The 27,822-nt window shown below is 47.1% G+C and overlaps 1 protein-coding gene across 1 annotated transcript in view; it reads left to right on the forward strand.

Moving 5' to 3' along the window:
- Positions 1-27,822, forward strand: part of wdr27 (WD repeat domain 27) — a 775,220-nt gene that overhangs the window by 400,477 nt on the left and 346,921 nt on the right. Inside the window, exon 25 of the mRNA XM_072513130.1 lies at positions 26,167-26,265. Within this exon, the coding sequence (XP_072369231.1) occupies positions 26,167-26,265 (99 nt within the window). The remainder of the gene's footprint in view (positions 1-26,166; positions 26,266-27,822) is intronic.

Raw genomic sequence — 27,822 nt, forward strand, 5'->3', positions numbered from 1 at the left:
TCCATTCTCTACCCCGGCCTCTGGGCTACCCCTCTCTCCAGGACCACATCCACCCAGTGCGGCACGTGGTCCGAGATCGCTATCGCTGAATACTCCGACCCCCTAACTCCAGCCAGTAACACCTTCCCTATCACAAAATAGTCTATCCTCGAATATACTTTGTGTACCGGGGAAAAGAGCACTCAGATGCAAAAACCTCCACGGGTCCACTCCCATCGCCCTTATAAGCCCAGTTAGCGGCTTCACCCCCTCCCGACTGGGCCAGTGAGCGAGGCTGTGACCTGAACATCCTCAGCTCTTGCACCATATTCCAGTCCCCTCCTACTGTTAGCTTGTATGTGTCCAAGTCCGGGATGGCCCCCAGCACCCTACATCGTCCCAGTTGGGGCCATATACACTTGCCAGTGCCACCAACCTCACCTCCAATGTCCCTGTTGCAATCACATATCCACCCCCCCCCCCGGTCCGCCACCACCTTCTCCATCTGAAACCTCAGCCTCTTGCCCACCAACACCGCTACCCCCCCCCCCCCCCCCCCGAGCCCTACTATTGAACCCCAAATGAAATACCTAGCTCACCCAGCCCTACCTGACCCTAAGGTGGGTCTCCTGCAACACCACTATACGGTCTTTAAGCTTTCTAGGTGTGCAAACACACTCGATCTCTTCACCCCCCCCTCCCAAAACCCCTCACTTTCCACGTTATCTATCACAACAGTCTATCACTCCCCCCGCCCCTCCTGTGTGCCATCACCATCACGCTGGGCCCTGCCCACTGGGCTTTGCCCGCCCCAGCCCTTTGTTGCCATCAAATCCCTCCCCCTCACAGAGTCCCCCCATTTACCTCCTCTCGAGAACACCTCTCCCAGTATCGATCCCACCCCCCACATTTCACACCTCCCAGGCCCTTCGAAACCTGTTCGACCAGGCTCCAATGACCGCGGCCCCTCCCCCCACCACACTCCCGTTCAGTAGCCAACTCACACTTGCTAGTGTGGAGGCCCTGCCCAGCGCCCTCTCCTCCCTGTTCCCTCCCCCATGCCCAGTCCCTGAAAAAATACCCATCAGATAAACAGCTAAGCAAACCCAGTGCCAACACACAAACCCCCAAAAAACGGCATCGTGAAAAATCCCAACTCCTGTCTGTGGTGATCTTTGTGGGGGGTTTCCAGGATGGAAGGTGAAGTGATCACAAAGATACATGAAGCTCTTGTGAAGAACTAAATTAATTTTATTAACACTACCAAATTTGAGTTTGTCACTTATTTGAATAGCAAACATACATGTAAGAATTAAACTACACTCACTAACACTATCTCTATCTACTAATTATAACTATTATATCTTAACTAACTCTGCAGTACACTATGAATCTTATCTTCGTCAGTTCCAGTCTAAACTCCTCCCCTTAGCTTAAGAGCCAGTGCAATTTATAGTACTGTTCCTTAGCTTCCTCTTGTGGCTAGGCGTAACATAACTCTTCACATGCTGTACATTTGTATAATGTCACACTATCCTTCTCAAACAGCAACTTCACACCCTAAAACCATGAATACAAAATGAGAAACAAAACTATATACAACCTTCCACTACCCTACCCTCCGTCGAAGACCAGACTCCAGTCCAATTTCTCATTTCTGCCCCAATCCTTCAGCCTTCACAAAAGCCTCCACTGCCTCGAAGTAAAAGTACTTTGAGTTGTAGGTCACCCTCAACTTCACTGGATACACCACGCCGAACTTCACACCACTGCTTTACAGTGCTGCCTTCACTCGGCCGAAGACCGCCCGCGTCCTCACCAACTCCACGGTTAAGTCCTAGTAAATACGTATACTAGCTCCTGCCTATTACAGCTCCCGTTTATGTTTCGCCCAACTCAGAATCATAGAATTGTAGAATTTACAGTGCAGAAGGAGGCCATTCGGCCCATTGAGTCTGCACCGGCCCTTACAAAGAGCACCCTACTGAAGCCCACGTATCTACCCTAGCCCCGTAACCCAGTAACCCCCACTTAACATTTTCTGGACACTAAGGGCAATTTAGCATGGCCAATCCACCTAACGTGCACATCTTTGGACTGTGGGAGGAAACCGGAGCACCCGGAGGAAACCCACGCACACACGGGGAGAACGCGCAGACTCTGCACCGACAGTAACCCAAGCCGGAAGCAGAACCTGGGACCCTGGAACTGTGAAGCAATTGTGCTAACCACTGTGCTACCGTGCTACCCAGGGCCTTCTCCTTGACATGGCACCTATGAAACCAAATTATTACCACCCTTGACGGTTCATTCGTCTTCAGTTTAGGCCTCAATGACCGATGAGCCCTATCCCGTTCATGTCGGGAGGGATCATCCCCCTCCCAGGAGCTCCGCCAACATCTTGGCAAAATACTCAGTCAGCTTCGGGTTCTCCACCGCTTCGGGCAGACCCACAATTCTTAAGTTCTGCCGCCGAGATCTATTTTCCAGGTCCTCTGCCTTCATTCTCAGTCCTTTGGTGTCCCCCACCATCCTCCGAAGCTCCTCACCCATTGAGGTGAACTGGTCGCTATGCTGCGACAAAGCTTTTTCCACCCCTTCAGCTTCTCTCCCTGCTCCTGCACCTCGGCCGATGTCTTCGACACCGCCGCCTTCACCGGGGCAATCGCCTCCTCCACCAATACCTTTACTGCTGCCATCATTTCCTTCCTCATCACCTCCATGTGTTTGGCAAACTGCTTCTCAAACTCCCGGGACATCTCCTCGGTCATCTTCTCTACTGTGAAGGGCGTGGCCCCACCCAGCGATCCAACCTCCACCATCTTTCCTGCTGCCGTGCTGACCCGTTCGCTCGATGGCGAACCTTTGCTTGCCACCTTCTTCCCGAAGGCTTTCTTCTGGTTTTAAACACCCTCCTCCTTCTTTATGTCTTCCTGCACCTGCTCGTCTAAAAATTGCCCTGGGACCGGGTATTAAATTCCGAAAAACCGTGCCTCAAGCAGGAGCTACCCAACTTGCGACATCCACCCACATGCCGCCACCGGAAGTCGACTGTAGTCAAAGTTGGTTAAGAACACAAATTCTATCGATGGGACATAACCATTAAAGGACATTGCCAATTGTCATGTTTCATTACTACTGCGGGCATTGATTCCTGAAAATTCCAGTGGAGAAATGCAATGGCAGACACAGTTATGGATAATATTCAGTGAGCCATAAGCTGCAATTTAACACACTCGTTTAAGATATCATGTAAACAAGATAAAATTATAATATTTGTCTACTCTAAGCAATCTGTTATGTTTTATGAAGTACATATTTTTGTCTCAAACGTTGAACAACATTGGCAACGTTTAAAAGCGGAGCAGGAATTTCAATTATTTTAGGGTAGTTTTCAGAAGGAATAGGCTTGTTGCATTATTCATGAGTGGAATAAAGGAATTGTTTTGCAGTAGGGATGTAAATGACAACAAATGGAAGCATTCAACTGTCACAATGAGGCTGTAAGTTCTTCAGCCAAGTGGCTTTGTGGAAGGAGTTTCCACTGAACAGCTGGAAGATAGATGTGATGGTATTCATTAGATCCTGTGGACCTGGATGTTGGTTACTCTTATTCATTCCAAATGGCCCCCAAGTCTGACAAACCATGGCTAAATGTCTATGTGGGATGTAAGACTGGCCTAGATACCTCGCTATTAGGAAAATCGCTGCACTGACACTGAAACTCAATCTAGTTAACACTGAGTTTTGTTGGATTTTTCTTGACATTGACACGGAAGATAGTTTTAGAATCTAATATTAAATTTGCCAACAGGTCCTCCAGGACGACACACAGTGCCTCCATGTGTTATGCCCATCCAGTACTTTCCTTGTGGAGCAGGAGTCTCCAGATTTGAATCTGCAGCCCCTGAAGCTTTGACTGACTTCTGCACAGCCTCCAATCCCCAGTGCCAGAACCCACTTGCGCCTCCGATTTCTCCAGTCCCTTAAGTGCCATGTCTCTCCTTGTAAGAACTAATCAGAACCAATACATCCACTGGGTAAATTTCTCAGGGCTGCTAGTTGAGAGAGTACGGTACAATTAAAGCACAGGACAAATATGTGTTTGGGAGGGCATCTTTATTCTTCCTGCATCTCAGTGACACCATGTGGTGAGTTAAAATGAAGAAACATAATATTAAGTGCTTACGATAGAACATAGAACATTACAGCGCAGTACAGGCCCTTCGGCCCTCGATATTGCGCCGACCTGTGAAACCACTTTAAAGCCCATCTACACTATTCCCTTATCGTCCATATGTCTATCAAATGACCATTGGAATGCCCTTAGTGTTGGCGAGTCCACTACTGTTGCAGGCAGGGCATTCCACACCCTCACTACTCTCAGTAAAGAACCTACCTCTGACATCTGTCCTATATCTATCAATTTAAAGCTATGTCCCCTCGTGCTAGACATCACCATCTGAGGAAAAAGGCTCTCACTGTCCACCCTATCCAATCCTCTGATCATCTTGTATGCCTCAATTAAGTCACCTTTTAACCTTCTTCTCTCTAACAAAAACAGCCTCAAGTCCCTCAGCCTTCCCTCATAAGATCTTCCCTCCATACCAGGCAACATTCTGGTAAATCTCCTCTGTACCTTTTCCAATGCTTCCACAGCCTTCCTATAATGCGGCGACCAGAATTGCACGGAATACTGCAAATGCGGCCGCACCAGAGTTTTGTACAGCTGCAACATGACCTCATGGCTCCGAAACTCAATCCCTCTACCAATAAAAGCTAACACACCGTACGCCTTCTTAACAACCCTCTCAACCTGGGTGGCAACTTTCAGGGATCTATCTACATGGACACCGAGATCTCTCTGCTCATCCACACTACCAAGAATCTTACCATTAGCCCAGTACTCTGTCTTCCTGTTATTCCTTCGTCAGTGAACTGTGGAGATGCCCCAGTGTTGTTTAGTATTGGTTTGTACTGTAAGTTAAAGTGACTCATTAAGGTGACTTTTGAACCCTCCTGCCAGGTGCAAATGGTTTGTAGTAACCTGAAAACAGCATGCAAGGATGACATCCCATTGCTGTGGCTATTTTCATTCTTCTGTGGACCTCTGTTATACTCTTGATAGCCAGTTGATAAAGGGAGAAATCAGTGAAGCCAGACTTTACCTGGAGTAAATTTATTCACAGACTGAAACACTACAGGTGTATATCTCCCAACTCTACTCCTGTGTCAGTAAGTGTTTCTTTATATGTGTTCAAGTAACTATCGAATGAGTGCCCTTCACCGATATATACTTACTTTGTTTGATACAATTAACACTATTTTACTAAGTCCAAATTTTTGACTTTTTCTTCTTGCACTAATTCCAGCTTTATTCATGCAATTGACTTCACAGGAATGAATATGCGGCCTCCTTTGCCTGTATTTAGTATATCTTGCATGCCGTTAATTGGTTAATCGCTGTAGCCTGTTAATGAGACTTATTCATAAGTGACCCAACGGAATAGCTCAAATACAAAACTTTTCATTCTTTTAAAGTGAATCTGCTTCCATTGTACATTGCCCATCTACAAGAATCTTGCGAGGTTTGCTTTGAGGTAGGTTGGCAGGAGTATTATATAGTTTGTGTGGGGTAAACCCTTTCTTTGCTACTTGACCTGGAGGAGGACTTCCAGTGCTGGAGTCACCTTACCATTGTGTGCATGGTGTTACACACAGAATCTAAATGAGCCTTCTTCCTTTAAATGGATTTGTTCGGTTCCTACTTAGCAAAGGAGTTGCCAGTTAGCACTTAGAGCTTGATATTCGTTGTGCAGTAACTATCTCAGGATAAAATATAAAGTATTATCAACTTGCCTGACAGTTTAAAAAGTTAAATATATCTTGACTTTAAATTTTATTGCCAGACGGCAGAATTTTAGTACTTTTCCAAGGGTTATTTACAGATCTCCAGCTGCTGGTGTTCTCGCCCTTTACTCCTCTACTCATAGTCATTTATTGGTATTGATTATACATTTGTCACAGCCAGATTATAGTTTGAGGATGCTCCCAAAAAATGTTATCAGTATAACCTCGGACATACTGACAAATCTGGCCTGGGGTTTTGTGTTTGGTCATGATGAAGGATTCCTTCTGCAAAAAGACTTACTTGGCTCTTTCATGTAAAGTGTTTACACTACAGATGTTGCTACTATCTTCAAACTCGTCCCTTTGCACAGACCTCAATGAATCGAAGTGCATTTTCTCATTCTTCTCTGAAATAATTTTTTTTTTGCTTCTTTTTTTAAAGGCCTCAAATGTTTTTCTAACTGAAGCTTTCCAGCTGTATGATAAATTGGTCCTGCACCACTGTCGTCTTCTGAAACCTGGCCAGTCGGCAAAGTATTTCCAAGATCTACATTACATCACCCATGGTTTCTGCCGACTGTTCATTCTCCAACACATACTAACAAAGAGCTATAGAATTAACCTCATCCCACAGAAAATTTCTTGTGTCTTACAACAGTCTATTGTCCTAAATTTGAACGTGATGGATAAACAAATGAAGTCAGAAGAAATTGTAAAACAGAACAAAAGTAAGGAATGCTTCCTTCTCCAAATTTTCCTCTTTTCTCCTGCTCTCCTGCAAGTGTCCACATCCTCATTGGAATATGGGGCGTCATTCTCCGCCGGCGGGAGTCTCCGTTCTGCCGGCACCGGGGGGTTTCCCGACGGCGTGGGGCTGCCCCACAATGGGAAACCCCATTGACCGGCCGGTGTTACGGAGACTCCCGCCGGCCGGTCGACGCAGAAATGTGGCGGGGCGGGTAGGAGAATTTCGCCCTTAGTTCTACAGGAAGGGACCACCTTGCTTTGCCTCGCCCAACTGAATATTATTCATTCATGAGTTCTGGCACCTTTAGCGGACAAGGACATTGCATACGAGATTCATCCGGTCCTCATTAAGCTTCCTCACTTCCAGGAAAGCCTGTCACTCAGTGATGGGAAACCTGGACAATCATCTCTTCCCTGAACCTAGACACATTACAGTTCAGGGCTCGAGTGCAAAAACTAAAGTTGGCATTCCAGTGCAGTACTGAGGGAGAGCTACACAGTTGGAGGTGCTGTTCTTTGGATGAGACATTAAACTGAGGCCCCATATGCCTGCTTCGGTCGATATAAAAGACCCCATTGCGTTATTGCAAAGGAGAGTTCTCACTCGTGTGCTGGACAATATTTATCGCCAATCAACATTGTAGAACAGATTATCTGGTCATTATTCCCGTACCAGCCTCCCCGAACAGGCGCCGGAATGTGGCAACTAGGGGCTTTTCACAGTAACTTCTTTTGAAGCTTACTTGTGACAATAAGCGATTTTCATTTCATTTCATTTTCATCACATTGCTGTTTGTGGGGGTTTGCTGTGTGCAAATTGGCTGTCACGTTTCCTACATTACAACAGTACACTTCAAATGTATTCCACTGACTAAAGCACTTTGAGATTTCCAGTTACGCTGAAATGCGTTATATAAATTCAAGTCTTGATTTATTTCAAATATAGCTCTCTCATTGCCACTCCAGCTAGGTTCAGCTAACAGTGCAGACCAAAGGGTAGGCTTGCACCGTCTTGCAATCAGGCAATTACTTTGAGACCTTAATCCATTATCTTTGAACCTTTTAATGGTTAATGCAACATGAGAAAATTAATTAATTATTTTACATATTTATTCATACACATTATGAATAGCAAATGAAATTTACTAAAATACTACTGTGATATGTGAACAGTATTTGGAGGCAACTGCAGCACAGATATCTTACATAATTGATCTTGGCAGTTCCTGACAGCAAGAAGAAAGAAGTAGTGAATTTGTGCCAGGAACAAACTCGGAGCTCCCATGGGCTACTGCAGGTTCCAACAACTTTGGCTTCTAAAATGTCGACATTGTCTCAGAGATAGTTGCACAGATAGGAACAGAGTGTAATCCATTACATATGGGCGGCACGGTAGCACATGGGTTAGCCAGGGTCCCAGGTTTGATTCCCGGCTTGGGTCACTGTCTGTGCAAAGTCTGCACGTTCTCCCTCTGTCTGCGTGGGTTTCCTCCGGGTGCTCCGGTTTCCTCCCACATGTCCCAAAATACATGCTGTTAGGTAATTTGGACATTCTGTGTACCCGAACAGGTACCAGAGTGTGGCAACTAGGGGATTTTCACAGCAACTTCATTGCAGTGTTAATGTAAGCCTACTTGTGACAATAATAAAGATTATTATTATCAATCATATTGCAAACGCACTTTTTCACTTGGATTTCTGTCAATGGAGAGCCTTTCCATCTTTGCGAAAATAGCTTGAGTTTGGAAATCCCATCCCAAACTCAGCACCTAAAAATGGGCCCAGGTCTGGATGGATATGTGTATGCACATTTTGTGGAGGCAGTTGCAAATATAAATCAGCAGCAGCCTACAATTGTGTGACTTTGGTGTGAGAGGTGTCTGAAACCTGAAGTGCGCAGATACGTTCCTCCCTTTTAGAGAGGTAAGGTATCCTTTTGGATTTAGTCCCAGGCCACCTTTGGGGGAGGTCAGGGATCCTTTTGGAGAGGTAAAGAGCCCTCTGGGATTGCTAGAAGTAGTTATGAATTTGGTTAAAAAATGCATGAACTCATTGGAACTGTAAAGCTCATTGAAACTGACAAAAATAACAATCAAAAGTCAAGATGAATTGTAAAAGAGAGCTGTCAAGGAATTTAAAACCCCTGCCCTTTAGATATTGGTGAAAAAAACTGTCTGGAGTGTTAAAAAAATGATCGCTTTCTGTTTCATTCTGTCTGTTGACATAAACTTCTGGGCTACAATAATTGGATCAGTGCTACATGACTGATTTCACAATCTTCCGCTATCATAGTTGGGTGCCTGCCATTTCACAGTTTGATTGATATTTCTAAGTTGTTATGAACTCTTTGAAGTGGGACCATGAATTCCAGTTATTGTTGTTAAAAGAGATTATAGAAATGAATAAAATGTTTGTGTTATGGGAGATAATGTAGTGGGAAGAATGTAGCAAATGTTTTTGTGAATGAAAGTGCTTTTTAAAAATAAAGTCTGCAACAGACACTTGCAACTTTATTTAATTTAATCTCAGCATGAGTCCTGAATATTGCACATGGTGGAAACTGTGTGAGTTGACATGGTAGGGATATGAGTAAAGCAAGTGGGTGGGTACCTGGATAAGCGAGTTAGCACTAAGTTTTCACTGAGGCTATAAACGGCATAGGATGGTTGGGGGCATAAGTTGGCATGCAGGATATAAGAGGCCATGGGGGAGTGGGAAGAGGTGTATAGGTTGGCATGGAGAGGATGAGAGCCCATGCGAGGTTGGCGCAGGTATAGGTTGGCATGGATTGGCATGGGGAATGTGTGTGGGAGGTGAGGGGATGAGGGCTGGAAGGCATTTTTACGTATTTTAAAATACTCCAACGCAGTGCTGGTGGAGCGAGGCAGACGCTCCGCCCACCATGTCTCCACACCTGTCGTCCTCCACATTCATTCCAGGATTGCCCGGTCTGACTTTCAGGGAACCCCGCCACTCCAGAAAGACATTTTGACCTTCTGATCCTCTTTCTCCCTGGTGGGGTTTGCAGAGACTGGAAATCTAGGATGCATACTACTTATATTTCTCCTAAACGTGGTGCTTAAGTACCAGCATTTCCGGCAATTCTGCTCCATTGAAGGACTGACAGTCGAACCACATTCCTTCATTGCTGTAGAGCAGCGTTTTTAAAAGTGCAGGTCGTGATGCGCGACCAGTTGTTGGAAGGGTTACGGAGGGATCAGTCACAGTGTTCCCGCAGGGGAGAAGCGCCCAATGGCTGTTACCGGCATTTTATTGAGAGTGGCAGCCGCTGCCGCCTTTCAAATGAGAAGAAAATGAGGCTGTGTGGAGTCTTCTGGCCAGAAGCAGCAGCAGTGAGCAGGTCAGCATGCCCTGCACGTACACTTGTTGTCAAGTTGTATGTATGTGATTTTGCCACCAAACCATGGAGGAGAGCTTCTTCCATTTTCTAGCTGCTGTCAGGCAAGGCAAGAGGACTGTGAAGATGAATCATTTCCTTACAAGTAAGAGATGGCTAGAGACACAAATAGATAGAGTACCTACTGGCCAGGATCTCACATCTGCTGGAGAAAGCGGCTCAGGTGAGTCCAGGACAGAGCAGTGCTAGTGTTAGCTCTGTACTGAGTTCCAGAGCCTATGTTAACAGCCGACAAAGAAGAAAATTAACTCGGCAACAAAGCAGTACAAAGATGATTTCTTGAGGTAAGGTTTTGTCAATTGTGCCAATGCAAGTGTGGATGCAAAGCCCATGTGTGTTATATGCAGGGAAGTGCTGGTAAATGAGATAAGGGCCGGGATTCTCCACAATCCCAGCTAAGTGTTGAGACCGGCGTAAACACCGGAGTGTTTCACGACTGCGTCAACGGGCCTCTTGACCCAATGATTCAGTGGCCCACAGTGGGCCAGCATGGCGCCGGAGTGATGCACGCAGCTCCAGCCCCGATACGCGGCCCTACGCTGCTGACGTTGGTCCGTGCATGCGCGTGGTGGCCATTTCCACACTGGCGCATGCGCGTGGTAGCCATTTCCGTGCCGGCGCATGTGCGTGGTGACCATTTCCGCGCTGGCGCCGCGCAACATGGCGTAGCGACACAGCAGGCCCGCACGAAAGAAGGTAGGCCCCCCACGGATCGCGCTCGCCCACCGATCGCTAGCCCCCGATCGCGGACCTGGCCGTCATGGAGGGCCCCACCGGAGTCTGATCTTCCCGCCGCCCCCATCAGGACAGCCACCGCGGCCATGGGTCTGAGCTCCCGCCGGGTGGTACCATATGTGAACCATGGCGGCGGGAACTCGGCCGGTCGACCGCAGCGAATCGCTGCAGAGGCTTCTTTCAACGGCCCCCGACCGACGCTGCGCCGTCCGCGCGCGACTGGTGCCGATTCTCCGGTCACCGGGGAACTGACTCCAAATGAAAAGTCTATGCTGCTGTACCTGACCTGTGATAGCACATAAAAACATACTAAAAGCCCATGAAGCTGTCAGTATTCTGGAGTAACATCTTCCAGTAGTATCCAGTGCTGAGTAAAACAAGAATTTTGTTGCTACTGCCCTGCACAACTGCCAAGGTTGGATTTTCCGTTCTCACAAAGATGAAGGTGGCCAAACGGAATTGGCTAAAGTCTGCACCTAATAAATGCATTGCCCTCTCCTCCTGTGAACCTGTTTGGAGTGAAATCCTGTGGATCAAGCATGCCCGCCTTTCGCATTCAAGGTAAGAGAACGTGGTTTGTGTTGCAAAGATCAGCCAGCATGGATCCCAAAGGTTGGCCAGTTGGCAAAAATGGATCCCGGGAAAAAGAGTTTGAAAAACACAGCTGTAAAGGATTAATTGTGTTCTGAAGTAAAGTCATCCTCATTCAGTCGCCATGTATTCATGGCTTTGTATTATGTTAAGTCTTAAACTAAGAGGTGGGTTTATAGCAGAGCTATAATGTTCCACCATTGGAAAAGTAGAAGCTTTGTGCAATGTTAATGCTGTTGTTGGTACCTAGAAATTCTAACAGCCATTCCAATGACCGGTGCCTCAGACAATCTTTCTCATAGTCTTCTCACTATGAAAGAAACCTATTTGTTAATGAACTGACCAGTGTTATTACTTTAATTTTCAGTGATTTAGGCACGATTCAACAACCGCCTTGTGCCCGGCACGGATCGGGGCGCACCGGTTAAATAGCGGGAAAGGCCAAAATTGAGATTCGCGCCGGGTGCAAACCAATTTGCAAATCACCCAGCCTGCTTCTGGTGGTGAGTTCCAGATCTCGCCCAAAAATGGCGAGAATATCATTAACCCCAATTTGCATTCATTTCAATCTCATTGATGAGATTGAAGGCGAATGCAGCGGCCTCCCGGGAATTACCTGACTCTCCAGTGGGAAATCAAGCGAGCATTGTTTAGTACTCCTTTTAAAAAACATGAAGTTGGCACAATGGAAATTGAGGGGAAGTGCAGAGGTAAGACTCATTTTGGGAGATGGGTGGGAGACCCCTCAGGTTGGGCTTGGCCGGGGGCGATCCAGGTCAGAGGTCGCCCCTGGGCCGGGGGTTAGGGGCTTTGCGTCTGTGAAGCCGTCAAGCCATCTTTAAATATTGTGGACAACCACAGCTACAGCCTGTCTGACCTTCCAAACTGTTCCAGCACAGAGCCATGCTGAAGCTTCTCTCCTGAAAGTCAATTTCATCCCCTTTGACTGTGAGCAGCCTCTAACTTCACTGCTGAAGACTATTCCAAATGATAAATTAGCCTTGTTGTTTGTGAGAACACTTCATGCTCCTCAACTCTCAAGTGCCTCCTCAAAAGACACAAGTGCCATGTCTCAGAGGATGATTAATGAACCGCATGCCCAGCAAACGTTGATGCCTGAACAGTGTGCCTGTGCTCGAGGAGCGTGAGCACCATAAAGGCAGCTGCCAACAATCAAACAGTAAAGAGCAGGGCTTCACCACTGTGGATCCTCTCGCAGCCAAAGATGGCATCCGCCAAGTTATCTGTGACAGCACAAGGCAAAGCAAACTTCACTTCGCCGTTTATTTCCAAGAACCACTGGAGAATTGTCATGAATTTGCATGCATCCTGTGAAGAAGTCACACCTTGAACTGTTTGCTGGATTGGCCACAAGAAAGCAGCATAGGGCAGCACTCTCTACCAATATTCTAGTAATACTGGGAGCGGCAACTCTGTCTCTGTGCTTACATGAAAGAGGCAGACTTTACTTTTCAGAAAACAAATCCGTGTATAGTTGCCTCCAAAGTGGAGTCTGCCAATGATCTTTGACTTTTTAGTGTTACGAACCATGCTGATGTTAAACGCGAGGGTATCCTAAAATCCTGACGATCAACCCAGAAGAACACTGCTTCGTAGTCGTGGAAGTGTTTTTTTCTGGTATGGTGTGAGGAACAGTGTACAATCCAGCGAGTAACAATCCAATTGTTGTGTGGACAATTAATAAAGAATATTCATTAATTTAAAAGAAAGACAAAACACCGACAGCAATAAGGATTATAATACACACTTACATATACTGATGAATATACACACAGAATTTTACAAGAAACTATCCCTTGGTCCCCAACTGCCTACATTTACCTGAACTCTGAGACACCTCTTTTCCTAAACAACATCTAATTTTAAGTAATTCTATGAGAGAAATCCAGCAACTAATTACCACAACCAGGTTAAGGTGGTCACATCTGGGAAATAGTCTTCAGGTTCAGGGAAAGCGGGAAATGGCTGCTTCTTTTGGGAGGCTGTATCTGTAACGTGATGCAGTTCTGACGTTGGTAGTCTCTCTCCCTCTCGCTCTCTAGTTAGGGTTCTGTTGTTATAATGTTTCTTTCCCTTTGATGTTATTCACCGTGGAGTTGGCTTTTGGCAGGTATCTGTCAATTTCCTTGTATGTCCACTTTGAAGTTATCTCCTCTCTAGCCCCATAGTTTTCTCAATGGCACGCCGTTCACTGACAGCGGGATTCTCTACTCCCACCGCTTGTCAATGGGATTTTCCATTTAAACCACAGCCTGCTGCTGAGATACACGCGGGAGAGCGTGCGCTGCTTGCGGGAATAGACAATCCCAATGGCTGGAGAATTCCGGCTCACATATGTAAAATGCTTGATTTCCACGGATAGGCGAATTTGCATCTCATTTCTCCAGACGTCTGTCTCTAATCAACTTCCTGCTTTAACTTTGTCTTTCAATCGTAATCTTTCCCAATTCTTAACATTAGTTAAGAGGTGCAAGAAACACCCATTTACAATGTCACAAATTCAAAGCATTGTCTTGCATCTTTGAATTTGTCTATATATATGTTTCTGTAACCTACCTCTTCATTCACCTGAGGAAGGAACAGTGCTCCGAAAACTAGTGATTTGAAACAAACCTGTTGGACTTTAACCTGGTGTTGTAAGACTTTTACTGTGCTCACCCCAGTCCAACGCCGGCACCTCCACATCATTCAAAGACAGTGCAGACATGATGGGCTGAATGGTCTCCTTCTGCGCTGTGACAAATCTGAAGATTGAATCAGTCCTTTTGCACAATATTTTTTCAGTATCTAATATTTCAATTAAGATTTTTGTCCACTTCTGTGACAGTTAAGCCTGATTCTCAGTGCACTACTGACGTGTGATATAATTCATAGTGTAGCATTGTGATCAATAATACTGCAATTGTGCGTGTGTGTGGGGGCGGGGGGGTGCTGGGTAGCTAGACGTGCAGACCAAATTTGAGGGCTCCTGCATCTGAGTACTTCCAAAGTTCAATCCAGGATGGATCTGTCAAATTGAACAAACATGTGGTTGGAATGAGTCACCATCCCCATTGACATTGCCACAAAGGCAGGGAATGCACCCTAATCAATCTGCCCCACTTATCAATGCAGCTAGTCATACCTTGACTGATGACATTCGTGTAATGAATGGAAAATATGGATCAGTCACACTGCATGGAGATATCACTGCATGCTTGCTGAGAAAATGTGTGCAGTTGGAGAAACCCAATGTCACAGGCACACAGTAACTACTGAAAAAGAGAGAGGAGGTAGACATGTGGTGAAATATTTGTCTACACATATCATTTCTAGGTTTATACATGTGCGTTTAAAGTGGGAAACACCATCCAGTGTTCAACATGTTAGAACATTGTCAGTAATTCTGACACTTGTATACTGAAATATGCATGATCTTTGATTTGAGATTTCATCGTACCAATTTCAAATGTGATATTTTCCTTTGAAAAATAACATGAAAATTTGATTGTTCAGAGCTATGAACTCTTACTCAAGTCACAAAATATAATAAATGCACTGTAAGTGTTAAATAATATTCTTACGCTCCTCCAATTCTGGCTTCTAGTGCGTCCCTGATTTTCTTCATTCCACCATTAGCGTTTATGCCTTCAGCTGTCAAGGTCCTAGCTTGGGGCAGCATGGTACCACAGTGGTTAGCACAGTTTCTTCTCAGCTCCAGAATCCCTGGTTCGATTCCGGCTTGGGTCACTGTCTGTGCGGTGTCTGCACGTTCTCCCAGTGTGTGCGTGGGTTTCCTCCGGGTGCTCCGGTTTCCTCCCACAGTCCAAAGACGTGCAGGTTAGGTGGATTGGCCATGATAAATTACCTTCAGTGTCCAAAAAGGTTAGGTGGGGTTATTGGGTTATGGGGATAGGGTGGAGATGTGGGCTTAAGTGGGGTGCTCTTTCTAAAGGCCAGTGCAGACTTGATGGGCCAAATGGCCTCCTTCTGCACTGTAAATTCTATGATTCACTTGAATTATCTCCCAAACTTCTCTATTTCTTTCTCTCTCTCCTTTAAGCCACGCCTGACAACCTACCTATTTGACCAAGCTTTTGGTCACCTGTTGGTCACCTATCCTAATACTTAATAATGTGGCTCGGCTCCAACTTTATAACCCTCCAATGGACCAGTTTGGGCCATTTTACTCTTCTAAAGGCACTATCATACGTACAGTTAAGCTACTGTTTTTCATAGAATTTCATAGAATTTACAGTGCAGAAGGAGGCCATTCGGCCCATCGAGTCTGCACCGGCTCGTGGAAAGAGCACCCTACCCAATGTCAACACCTCCACCCTATCCCCATAACCTAGTAACCCCACCCAACACTAAGGGCAATTTTGGACACTAAGGGCAATTTATCATGGCCAAACCACCTAACCTGCACATCTTTGGACTGTGGGAGGAACCCGAGCACCCGGAGGAAACCCACGCACACACGGGGAGGATGTGCAGACTCTGCACAGACAGTGACCCAAGCTGGAATCAAACCTGGGACCCTGGAGCTGTGAAGCAATTGTGCTATCCACAATGCTACCCTTACTGTTGGCCCTTACTGTTGTTTCCTGCTTCTCTGTTCTGGAGCTGATTTTAGCCCCCAGCAGGTTTCAGATAGGCAGACCTAAATTTGTGGCCTGAAGTGTTTTAACTTTGGGGCCTCATCTCAGTTGCCCCTCAGCTTCCTGCTCAAACAGGCCTCCAGAGAGCCTCGTCCTCATTCACGACAGCTGCTGACTTGCCTTTTGCTTTCTCATTCTAACCGGAGTTAAAATGCAGAGGGGAGTTTCCGTTGGCATAATAGAACATCAATTTCCATTGATTCCCGAGACCCCTGTTAGCTTTTGTCAAACGCCTTAGCCACCTAACTGCAGTGAGCCATTAAAATGGTTGCCATCATAATTCCAGTGGGAGTGGGGCAGTATGGTCCATCTTCAAAGCTTCTCCATTCCCCACTACCCTGTACCCACTTAGCAAAGTGGGTTAATATTAAGCCCAACCTCAAAATTTACAAAACCAAAGATCTACACAAATTTAGAACTATATTTGGGAGTTTCATTGAGACTGACCCAATGTGGCACGGTGGCACAGTTATTAGCACTGCTGCCACAAAGTACCAGGGACCCGGGTTCAATTCTGACCTTAGGTGACTGGCTGAGTGGAGTTTGCACATTTTCTCCTCGTGTCTGCGTGGGTTTCCTCCGGATTCTCCGATTTCCTCCCATAGTCAAAGGATGCGCAGGTTAGGTGGATTGGCCATACCAAAATTGCTCCTTAGTGTCCAAAGATGTGCAGATTAGGTGGGGTTATAGGGATAGAGCGGGGTTGACTTGATTTGATTTGCTTTATTGTCACATGTACCGAAGTACAGTGAAAAGTATTTTTCTGCGGCCGAGGGAACGTACACAGTACGTACATAGTAGACAAAAAGAATAATCAACAGAGAACCTTGACAAATGGTACATCGACAAAACAGTGATTGGTTACAGTGCGGAACAAGGGGCCAAACAAAGCAAATACATGAGCAAGAGCAGCATAGGGCATCGTGAATAGTGTTCTTACAGGGAACAGATCAGTACGAGGGGGAGCTGTTGAGACTTGTAGCTGTGGGGAAGAAGCTGCTCCTATATCTGGATGTGCGGGTCTTCAGACCTCTGTACCTTCTGCCTGATGGAAGGGTCTGGAAGAAGGCAATGCCTGGGTGGGAGGGGTCTCTGATAATGCCGTCTGCCTTCCTGAGGCAGCGGAAGGTGTGTAAAGAGCTTGTGTGATGCGTTGGGCTGAGTTCACCACACACTGCAGTTTCTTGTGATCTTGGACCAGTTGTGCGCCTAAGTAGTGTGCCCTTTTGGAGGGTCAATGCAGACTCAATGGGCTGAATGGCCTCCTTCTGCACTGTAGGGATTCTATAGATTGTCAAAGGCTTGGGATTATGCTGTGATACTTTGCGGATTGATTAGCTACGATCTTTCCAGTTGAGATTCTGTAAAAATACCTGGGGAATTTTCAAACATAATTTCTGTGATGATATGCATAAGGCAAGTTCGTACATCATGTTATGCACCACCTGGCTTTGCAAACTCATCATGTTACCCTCTGATCTGGGAGTTGAGAGTAGGTTGTGCTGGGAGATAGACGTATTTGCAGTAGTTCCACAATAGTTGTTTAGTGTTAGTCGTTCATTATTTAATTTATCCTAGTTATCTAATCACGTAGTTGTTCTAAATTATTATACACTACATGTTCTGTAGTTCATCACTCACTTCGGCCAGCCTACAGATCATGACCGTTTCGGCTGTAGTTCTTGATCGTGAATAGGCACTGCTGCGTCTATCACCTGCACTTAGTGAAATGAAATGATGGACAGTATCATTGAGAGTGAAAAAAAGGTCTTTGCTAATGTGGCACAAAAAGTTGAGACCTCTTCCTCTGCACAAACTGATTTTCTAACGGCAATATTGTTGCTTTTGGCCCATAATCTCGTGGTTCCCCAGCGTCGCATTCCCCCCCCCCCAGTATGAACCGGTTAACCTCAAACTTACTTTCTTCCTTTAAATTGTCCCTTTAAATAGCCCCTTCATGGTAGTTAGTGCCATCAAAAGAACATAAGAACTAGAAGCAGGAATAGGCAATCTGGCCCCTCGAGCCTGCTCCACCATTCAATGAGATCATGGCTGATCTTTTGTGGACTCAGCTCCACTTTCCGGCCCGAACACCATAACCCGTAATCCCTTTATTCTTCAAAAAACTGACCATCTTTATCTTAAAAACAAAAGGGCCGTTTCTTTCCTCTCTGTGCCCATTACTCCACGCCTCACTGCTCCTGTCTCCCCCAGCCTGAGTGAGGAAGGTTGGACGAGGGGATTTTGCAATTTCAACGGGGGAAAGCCCATCGAGAGTGGCAATCCGCCAGAGATTACCAGTCTACCAGTCTGAGGAAGTCACGGGCCGCTGTATCAGAGTTGTGTGTTTTATGTCAAAAAGGACATTTCTGTTTCTCGCACAGTCATGTGTTTTTTCGAATCCTGAAACTTCTCATTACAACATTCTTTCCTGCAAATTTAACAAATGAACTATTTGCCTAATAAAATCTGAAGTCATTGAGTAAAATAAAGTAATCATTTTACGTCTGTAACCTGGATTAACAGCAACCAAAATGCTGTTATCATTCCCGAGCAACTTTGTACAAAACAAATGAAGAAAATGCACAGTGACTTTCTCGAAAGCAAATGAATGAATTACATCAACCACATGTCTAGTGACACATGATTTATTACACCCATTTTGCTGAGGTTTAATTATCCACAATTCACTTCAGCACAGTCACTCATTTGATTTATGTCACACGGTTGAGAACAATAATTTAAGCAAATATGAATCCTCTTTGTTCACCATTATATGGTTTGTTGCGAATTTGATCGTACTGATGCAGATAGAGATATGTGTCACTACAGGCCAGGTGTCCAATGAATTGTTTGTGCAATGCTATATGTGGCATTTAGCTTTGATTATCCACGAGGAAACTGAAAAGAACAGAATGAGAAATAGAAGGATCAATTAAAGCTATTGACAAAGCCCTGAGATAGGGGATGTAGGTAAAGTGCTAGGAGGGGAACCAGGGAGGAGTGGCAGAGCAGAGAAGAGCAGGAAGGGCACAGAGAAGGGGGAAGTGGTCAGATGAGTATGGGGGGATATAAGCTGGCGCTGGATGAGGTGCAGATGGATGGATATTTGCATAGTGCACCTGTGCAATAATATGGAAGGCCCTCACAGGAAACTGTCACCTGCAGCAACAGAACATAGATATTTATAGCCAGACTTTGACATAAAGGCACAAATCAACGGGTACGTCACGCCTGACTTGATGTCAGGATGAGACCGTTGAATCTCATGAGAGGCCTTGTGAGATCCGCGATGCCCGCGACGTCTCGCGAGATTTAAAGGTGTCTCAAGAGATGCCGTAATTTGGACTTTGCTCTTGCTGGGCGAGATCCAGATAAACCTATCAAATGAGCCATTGGGCCCGGGATCCACCGTCTGCGCCTGGGAGATCTCGCCAGGCTGCCGTTTAGGACTGGTCCACACAACCAAATGTGGACCAGTTGTAACGACACCTGTGGGGGGGGGATCTCCCAGGCAATTGGAGACCCCCCCCCCCCCCCGAGTTGTTGGGCATTGGGCAGGATTGTACCCTAGCATTCCTGCTGCCAGCCTGGCACCTTGGCACTCTGGCACTGCCAGCCTGGCAGGGGCACTGTCAGTAGCTGGGTGCCAGGTTGCCTGTGCTAGGGGTGCCTTTCCCATAAGAGGTGTGGTGAAGTTGTGCCTGAGGGCCCCAGGGGAGGTAAGTTGGGTGAAGTAGAGGGGGTCCGGATTCCGGGCCATGGTGGGGTCGCTGAGGGGGGGGGTTGAAACATCCGCCCCGACTCGAGAGTAGACTTCCGGCTTGCCAGTGTGCTCGACAGGATGTTCCTCGCTGAGGCCTCCAAAAAATGGCAAAGTGCTGTTGGATAGGTGGGTCTTTCTCGGCGAGGTGCCAAGAAACACCCTGCTAAATGCGCCTGAAACCTGACTCAGAAATGTCTCGGTTGAATCGCGCCCAGAGGAACTGACTAGCCCACTATTATTGAGTCGGAGGTATGACCAGGCCATTGACAAAATTTGGGAATATGAATGCAACTCCCCTTTAAGAGAAGCATGCACACTTTAATCCTGTCCTATTGGTAGGCAGTCTGCCGGCCATCAACACAATCAAATACCAATGCGGCTCAGCAGCTATAGCACCCAGGCTTCACCCTGATGATATCAGGCGGGGGGAGGGGGGGGGGGGTCTTACTAGCCCGCTTCTCCCCTGCCACTTGCCCTACCACACATCAGCTGCACTACCTCAATCCCCTCCCTGTCCAACCATACCCTATCCACTTGAACAATTTGCCCCACCTGCAATATCTGTGAATATGGAATATATAGCATAGCAATAACATTAGGACCAACATTTACAATGGATCACGCAACTGTCCAAATGCAGAATGTGTTTTCAGTAAATATTGGTACAACATCCTCATCCAAGGACGTTATAGAATCATTGTAACAATTAAAGGCGTATTTCTATGCTCATCCCCCACCCTCCTCCCACCACCAGACCTCATGCTCCCTCAGGGTTTTGTCATGATATTCAAACACACACATCATGATGGACACACTAACAGGCAAATCAGAGTACACAACACCACAACCAATCACAGACAAGAACACCAACCACATAAAAAGCACGAGCACGACACCTGGAGGTCAGTAGGTCTGGGGAGAAGGAAGCATGAAAGAGCTGTTGAAACACCACAAGCAGGGAGCCCCCCACGTGCAGAGTGCAAAGACCAAGTTGTAAATAGCAAGTTTAAATAAACAAGTGTTGTACCATATGCAACTGTGTTGGCTCTTCTGTGTGTTAGAACACCCAACACCACATGGTACAGGAGTGGATCGATACCTGCCTACCAACCTGCCATTCTGGACATGGACCACACCGGCAAACCGCAGCCGATGCAAGTCACGGGGAACCTAGGCACCAACTGGAAGCTCTACAGGCAGCGATTTGACCTGTACATCCGTGCCACCGAAAAACAGAATGTCTCGGATGATTCGAAGATTGCAATGCTCCTCTTCTACGCAGGCCCCCACCCAAATGATGTCTTTAATTCACTGGTGTTCGAGGAAGGCGAAAACCAGGCCAAATATGACACGGTCATCCTCAAAATGGACCAGCACTTTCAAACTGAAGTAAACGAAACTTTCGAAAGATACATCTTTCAGCAACGCCTGCAAGGTAAGGAGGAGCTTTTTCAACCCTTTTTGACGCACCTCCGGATTCTAGCGCAGTCCTGCGGTTACGGCACCACCACAGAGTCCATGATCAGGGACCAGATTGTTTTTGGCGTTGCCTCCAGTGGCCTACGCCAGCAGCTTCTTAAAATAAAGAGCCTCACCTTAGCGTCTGCTGTGGAAGCCTGTGTCCTCCATGAAAATGCGACCTGCCGTTTTGCCCGATTTCAGGCGTCCGAGTTGGCACGGAGGGGGTCCCCAGCCGTCGAATCGGCAAGCCAGGCCGCCCACGACGTTGAACGCATCCAGGCCGTCGATTTCTTCCCGCCCCACGGCCCGGACGACAGCGGCCGCTTCCCGCGCTTTTCGCGGTCTCCCGCGCAGGTGCGCGCCAAGAATAACGGCCACAACGAGGAACGCACTGCGCAGGCGCGCCCACCGCAAGATCGCACTGCGCATGCGCAGTGGCGCAACGAACGCCGTGACGTCATGACGTGCAGCAAGTGTGGAGGTCTACACTTAAAAGGGCAATGTCCTGCAAAATACCAACAGTGCAACAGATGTGCCATGATAGGCCACTACGCAGCCCGCTGTCGTGCGGCTCAACCCATGGATCCGGCGCATCCTCGACAACCTCGCACACGAGTCAGGACCGTCCAGCCCACGCATCAAGACTTCCAGTTAAGTGATGCAGATGACCAGGATGACTTCAGAGTTGCCGTCATTGATGTCAACAAGGTCAATGCCATCAATCCAGACGATGAGTGGTGTGCCACCCTGACGGTCAACCGATCGCGCGTCGCCTTCCGTCTGGACACCGGCGCATCCGCCAACCTGATTGCTTACTCTGCAGTCCAGGCCATGAAGGTCAAACCACTCATCACACCATCCCGGCTTAAGATGGTTGACTATAACGGGAACGTTATCCCGTCCGTAGGATCTTGCCAGCTACAGGTGACTCACAAGAGGTACACGGCCACACTCCCCTTCGAAGTTGTGGGCTCATCAAAGGACTCGTTACTGGGCGCACAAGCGTGTAAGGTCCTTCACCTGGTACAGCGCATCATGTCTCTCTCTCCAGATGAGATATCCGACTTCCCGGATGCTGAGTTCCACGCGAATCTCCATTCCCTCCTCGCTCACAACCAGGAGGTTTTTGAAGGCATGGGGACATTGCCACACACGTACAAGATTCGACTCAGACCGGACGCCATCCCTGTCGTTCACGCACCTCGCAGGGTTCCTGCGCCTCTCAAAGACCGCCTCAAGGCACAACTGCAGATTCTTCAGGACCAAGGGGTCCTATCCAAGGTCACGGAGCCCACGCCATGGGTCAGCTCCATGGTCTGTGTAAAGAAGCCCTCTGGCGAGCTCCGTATATGTATAGATCCAAAAGATCTGAACAACAACATCATGCGGGAACACTATCCCATCCCAAAACGAGAAGACCTCACCAGCGAGATGGCGCGAGCCAACATATTCACTAAATTGGATGCGTCCAAAGGATTCTGGCAGATCCAACTGGACCCGGCCAGCCGAAGACTATGCACATTCAACACCCCTTTTGGCAGATTCTGCTACAACCGGATGCCATTCGGCATCATTTCGGCATCTGAAGTATTCCACCGCATTATGGAGCAGATGATGGAAGGCATCGAAGGGGTACGTGTATATGTGGACGATATCATCATTTGGTCCACCACTCCGCAGGAACACATGCATCGTCTTCGACGTGTCTTCACCCGCATACGGCAAAATGGCCTGCGTCTCAACCGTGCGAAGTGTGCTTTCGGCCAGACGGAGCTGAAATTCCTCGGGGACCACATCTCAAGGTCCGGGGTCCGTCCCGATGCAGACAAGGTTAGCGCCATCACAGCCATGCCACGACCGGCTGACAAGAAGGCTGTCTTAAGATTCCTGGGCATGGTCAACTTCCTTGGGAAGTTCATTCCCAACCTGGCTTCTCATACAACAAACATGCGCCATCTCGTAAAAAAATCGACGGAATTCAACTGGCACCAGTCGCATCAGCAGGAATGGGAGGAGCTCAAGCACAAACTGGTCACGGCACCAGTGCTGGCCTTCTTTGACGCGACTCGCCCTACAAAGATCTCAACAGACGCCAGCCAATCTGGTATTGGAGCGGTACTCCTGCAAAAAGACAGCACGTCATCATGGGCCCCGGTTGCGTATGCCTCACGAGCCATGACCCCTACCGAACAGCGCTACGCGCAAATCGAAAAAGAATGCCTGGGCTTGTTAACTGGACTGGACAAGTTCCACGACTATGTGTATGGCCTGCCACGATTCACGGTCGAAACTGACCACCGCCCCCTGGTCAACATCATTAACAAAGACCTGAACGACATGACTCCTCGCCTCCAGCGCATCTTACTCAAACTCAGGAGGTACGATTTTGAACTGATCTACACTCCGGGGAAGGAACTCATAGTGGCGGACACTCTTTCCCGAGCAGTGAGCACACCACCAGATGCGGAGGGGTTCGTGCGTCAAATTGAGGCACACGTGACTCTGACAGCAGCAAATATGCCAGCTGATGATCCTTGTCTGGCCCACATACGCGCAGAGACGGCGACTGACCCTCTGCTGCAGCGAGTGATGCGCCACATGACGGAAGGGTGGCTAAAAGGGCAGTGCCCCCAGTTTTACAATGTGCGAGATGATCTCACCAATATAGACGGGGTCCTTATGAAATCGCATAGGATCGTCATTCCACACAGTGTGCGCCAGATGATTCTTCGTCAACTACACGAAGGCCACTTGGGTGTCGAAAAATGCAGACGAAGGGCCCGGGCGGCGGTATATTGGCCGGGTATTAATGAAGACATAGCCAACATGGTGCTCAACTGCACAACCTGTCAGAGGTTTCAGCCGGCGCAACCTCCGGAAACACTTCTACCACACGAGATGGTGACGTCCCCCTGGGCGAAGGTGGGTGTTGACCTATTTCACGCGCTCGGCAGAGATTACATTGTTATTATAGACTACTTCTCAAACTACCCGGAAGTCATGCCTCTCCATGATCTGACGTCGTCCGCAGTCATTGGGGCCTGCAAGGAAACGTTTGCTCGCCATGGCATTCCAAGGACTGTCATGTCAGACAATGGACCTTGTTTTGCCAGCCGTGAATGGTCGTCCTTTGCCGCAGCATATGGTTTCACTCATGTGACATCCAGCCCTCTGCATCCACAATCGAACGGGAAGGCTGAAAAGGGTGTCCACATCGCAAAGCGGCTCCTGTGCAAGGCGGCTGATGCCGGATCGGACTTTAACCTTGCCTTGCTGGCCTATCGATCGGCCCCGTTATCCACGGGCCTCTCGCCAGCGCAGCTACTAATGGGTCGCTCCCTCAGGACGACGGTACCTTCCGTCCTGGCACCGACAACAGACCATGAGGCGGTTCTTCGGGACATGCAACTGCAGCGTGATCGCCAGAAAGGTCGGTACGACACACGAGCGACGGACCTGCCCCCCCTGTCCTCCGGAGACAAAGTACGCGTCCATCAACCGTATGGTGGCTGGTCAGCACCGGCCGAAGTCCTCCGACAAGTGGCTCCCCGCTCGTTCCTGGTTCGCATGCCGGATGGTTCCGTGCGTCGCCGCAATCGGCGCGCCCTTCGCCGACTTCCACGTTCACAGCCACACAACACGCCAGATCCTCAACAGGCTTCCGAGGATGACTTTGTGGAGCTGCCGCACATCACGCCCTTTCCATCGCCACCCATGGCCATGCCTGCACAGCAGCCGGTGGTTCTTGATCCACCCTTAAGGCGGTCAACCCGAATTCGTCGCAAACCCATTAGAATGGACTTATAATACAGTTCATATGTTTAATAAGTTGGACAATTTTACATGATAACCTGTTGTTGTTTATCGTTCCAGATGTCGTCTGACTGGACAACTGTTCAAAATTTTTTTTCTTCTTCTCTCGTTCGCATTTCTGTTATGTTATGGTACAACTGGATTCATGTGACGCACTCGACATCGCCCCATGTACATAGTTCCGTCATAGACACATGCTGCACACGACACACACACACTCTTAGATGCACTCACGTCACGATCATATTTATTACCACGTAGGCACATATCTTTGTAAAAAGGGGGGATGTCATGATATTCAAACACACACATCATGATGGACACACTAACAGGCAAATCAGAGTACACAACACCACAACCAATCACAGACAAGAACACCAACCACATAAAAAGCACGAGCACGACACCTGGAGGTCAGTAGGTCTGGGGAGAAGGAAGCATGAAAGAGCTGTTGAAACACCACAAGCAGGGAGCCCCCCACGTGCAGAGTGCAAAGACCAAGTTGTAAATAGCAAGTTTAAATAAACAAGTGTTGTACCATATGCAACTGTGTTGGCTCTTCTGTGTGTTAGAACACCCAACACCACAGGTTTCAGCTCCTTTATTACTCTCTCCATACTCTGCTGCATGAAGGCAAAGAAAGGATGGAATTTGGAAGCAAAGTTGAAATAAAATGGGCAACTATTGGAAACTGTGAATGTTAGCTATGCCTTCCATTTTGTGAGACGTGAAATATTCTTTGTTCCGAAACTCCCCAGTTTCCCTCCTTCAGGCCTCGATGACTGTATCGGTTCTGTTTCCTCCTCTCGTCCCATCTGGACTTTTTCATCAATTCTGCCTCCAATTTCCACCTTTCCCTCGTGTGGTCCATCTCTGATTCTTCCCTTCCTCGATTTCCCTGTCTCCATTTCTGGGGAAAGAGCAATGTTCTTTGCAAGCCCGTTGGTGCCTGCGAAAATATATCCACAAATGGCCGAAAAGGTTTTGATGATCAAAGGGCAAAAACAAATTTATCAGAAGTAGTCTTTAACAATAGCAAAGTCATTTATCTAAATGGAACAAAAGAAACTTTAACAAAAATAAAAAATTGAAATGAATGTGTCAGCCCAATGATTGACTCAATAATATCTACTTTTTCCTTATAGGCCTATCTGTTTGAACTTGGCTCCAGTAACTACATCCACAAGTTATCGGGACATACAGAAACGGTCATGACTTTGGCATTTAGTCCTTCTGTACCCAAGGTAATCCATTTTCTTTATTACTTCCTGAATTAATAAATCAATCAATAAACAAGTAGAAACCCACTATCCACAAGTCCTACAGCAGAGTTTTACTTCCTTGTGAAATGGATCAGAAAGTACTGTTAATTATGCATTTTGTAATGGTCAAATCTGGTGAATTAATTTTGAACTCTAACACAGATCTCTAAAAATGTTCAAATGTTTCTTTGCTATCAGCTGAGCAATGGGAAAATACCGTTATTTTTCAGGTGAAATAAGAAAACTCTTTAATTTCTTTCTTGTTAGTCATGTTTTAGTAATTTGATGCCATGACTTACATTATTGGAAAGGTAACTTGAAAGGGAGGTTGAAATAAAAACAGGAAATGCCCAATAACAACAGCAGGTCTGGCAGGATCTGTGGAGAAACAAACAGAGTTAACGTTTCGAGTCCGTCAAACAGACTCAATAGGTTAACTCTGTTTTTCTCCCCACAGATGGTGCCAGACCTGCTGCTTTTTTCTGGCATTTTCTGTTTTTATTTCAGATTTCTAGTATCTGCAGGACTTTGCTTTTATTCAAGGAGAGGTTGTGTGGTGTGCTAAGTGGAGTCGCTTTTATGAATGGTCAAATAGGCTTTGCAGTTTTTTTTAGTGATGGCAGTTTTTAAAAAAAATCTGTCATGGGACATGGGCATCGCAGGCTGTGCCAGCATTTATTGACCATCCCCAATTGCCCTTGAGGGGGCAGTTAAGAGTCACCCACATTGCAGTGGCTCCAGAGTCACATCTAGGCCAAACCAGGTAAGGATGGCCGATTTCCTTCCCTGAAGGATATTAGTGAACCAGATGTTTTTTTCCCCGACAATGATTTCATGTCATCATTAGACTTTTAATTCCAGATATTTTATTGAGTTTAAATTCAACCGTCTGCCTTGGTGGGATTCAAACCCGGGTCCCCGGTGTTTGCTGTATGTACCTGAAGCCTGGGTAGAGCTGCTTTGCGGAGGATCATCATGTATATTCAGCATAGCAGGGACTGCAGCAGCTGCCTTTGCCCTTCTAGGCAGTAGAGGTTGCTCATTTGGGAGGTACTGCTGCAGATGCCTTGGAAACTTGCTGGAGCGCATCCTGTCAGAGAACACACAGCAGTCACTTTGCAGTGCAGTGGAGCTGCAGAAGTGTGGCCTGTGTTGATTTACCCTTCTTTCCCTTTGTAGAAGTCTTTTTCCTTATTTGCTTTTGATGGCAATATGTGTGGAATTACCGCTTCAAATCCTGGCTGTACCAATCCATCATGCAGCACATCAAAGTTCCAATAAACTATCAGCTCCCTGCTACCCTGTTGTAATTCCCATTTAAGATCAAAGCAGCACGATGGGATAAATTAGCTCTTCTTTACTTGTGGGAATAGAATGCAGAGCAAAGCAAAAAAGGTGTGCAATTCAAGAGGGTTTGTCTCACAAGATCCTGGGCAACAAGAGTCGGTATGGATTTATTAAAAGCAAACCATGTCTGACAAACAGGATCTGTGGAGATACCAGATGAATTGGTATCAGGTATTTGGATTTTCAGACCCA

The sequence above is a fragment of the Scyliorhinus torazame genome, chromosome 1 (genome assembly GCF_047496885.1).
Source record: "Scyliorhinus torazame isolate Kashiwa2021f chromosome 1, sScyTor2.1, whole genome shotgun sequence".
NCBI lineage: Eukaryota > Metazoa > Chordata > Chondrichthyes > Carcharhiniformes > Scyliorhinidae > Scyliorhinus > Scyliorhinus torazame.